The sequence below is a fragment of the Asparagus officinalis genome, chromosome 2 (assembly GCF_001876935.1).
Source record: "Asparagus officinalis chromosome 2, Aspof.V1, whole genome shotgun sequence".
Lineage (NCBI taxonomy): Eukaryota > Viridiplantae > Streptophyta > Magnoliopsida > Asparagales > Asparagaceae > Asparagus > Asparagus officinalis.
In genome coordinates, this window is record NC_033795.1 from 75462973 (window position 1) to 75464658 (window position 1686).

The following is a 1686-nucleotide window of genomic DNA, read 5'->3' on the forward strand; positions in this document are numbered from 1 at the left end:
ATGCGGCCTCCTTCCTTCTCCGGTGCCGAAGGACCTTTAGCAGCAGAGGAGTTTCTCAAGGTCACTGAGACTATTCTCACGGTGACCCGCATCCCCCATGCTGAATGGGTGGACCTCATGGATATTCAGCTCACCGACACCGCTCGGATTTGGTGGACTGCAGAGAAAGCTCATTTGGAGAGACCGATTTCGTGGGATACCTTCACAGACCGCTTCAACAGGAAATATTTTCCTCAGTCAGCTCGGGACGAGCTTTTGCGAAGATTTGTGGAGCTCAAGCAAGGAGGGCGAACAGTTGATGAGTACGAGGCCGAGTTTTCTTCTTTGAGCCGATACGCTCCACACTTGGTGGCAGACCCCACTATCAGGAGATATCAGTTTCAGAAGGGCTTGGATAAGTATATCAGGTTTGCTTTGGCTGGTAGAGCACTTGCAACTCACGATGCAGTACTGGATGCAGCACGAGAGATTGAGAGCGTGCAGAGGGAACCTGAAGACCCGCATGTGACCCAGAGCAGGACACCAACGGCTCCAGTCCGGAATATCGAGCGTTCACCTTCGAGGCAGCAGCAGAATCCGCAGCGACATCAGTTTTCTCAGCGCCAGCCACTTCCTCCTGTGCATCCCTATCAGCGTCCTGGAGTGCAGACTCGCGACCGGCCTTAGGTGCAGTGTTCCTATTGTAGTTTCCGTGGGCATACCCATCAGGAGTGCCCCAAACGTCTTCGTCTGTGCTTCAACTGTAGATCCCCTGACCATGTCAACCGGGAATGTCCGCAGCGACAGCAGGCCAGCTTGCCCCCACCTCCAGTTCGAGCGGCTCTTCCAGCTCCACCTCGATCAGACTCAGCAGCTCCAGCTCAGCACAGACCTTATCCTCGAGCAGGGCCTCTTCCTCCACAGCAGCAGATTTATCAGGAAGCCCGAAGACAGCAACCACCACATCAGACATTCATGATGACGGCCGTGGAAGCTAAGGAGAACAACCAAGTTATCATCGGTAAGAATAGTTCATTCTTAGTCTATTTGCATATGAACTTCCTTATTTATGGATATGCAATATATTTTGAACATTGTATGAGTTGAATAGAATCAATCTTTTATTTCGTCCTTGTCATTTTAATTCCGAGGACGGAATTTTTTTTAAGGAGGGTAGGATGTAACAACCGTGAATTTTGATATGTATTTAAATAAATTTTTCTCGTATTTAAAATATTATATTATATTTTATTAATACTTTTCCTAATTTCTAGAATTTTCTGAGTTTTCAAAATAAATAAATAATAAAATATATAGTCTTGTATTTTTAATTCTGATAAATATTAATTTACGGTTTAGTGATTTTTATATATAATCATTTGGTGACTAATATTATTAATGACCTTGTTAATATTGATGTAAACTTGTGCATAGTATAGTAGTATATAAATATTAATAAAAAGATTTTTGGTTGATTATTAATTATTAATATAATTCAGAATTTTAGGTGAGATTTTCGAATTTTTTCCCTCTCATTTTTTTTTCTCATTTGAATTTGAATTCTTTCCATAACTCCAATCAATCAATTCCCTAATCACCTTTTAACTATTTCCTATTCACTCCCTTGATTTTCTCCCCCCAAATCACGTGCATATCCTCTCTCTCCAATCCTCTCTCTCATTTTATTTCAAGCACACCGTACTCTCT

At 42.6% G+C, this 1686-nt stretch overlaps 1 protein-coding gene across 1 annotated transcript; it reads left to right on the top strand.

The window, feature by feature from the left end:
- On the top strand, positions 1 to 666 carry LOC109831328. The gene has a single exon (XM_020398659.1). It carries the CDS (start codon positions 1 to 3, stop codon positions 664 to 666), a length of 666 nt encoding a protein of 221 aa, XP_020254248.1.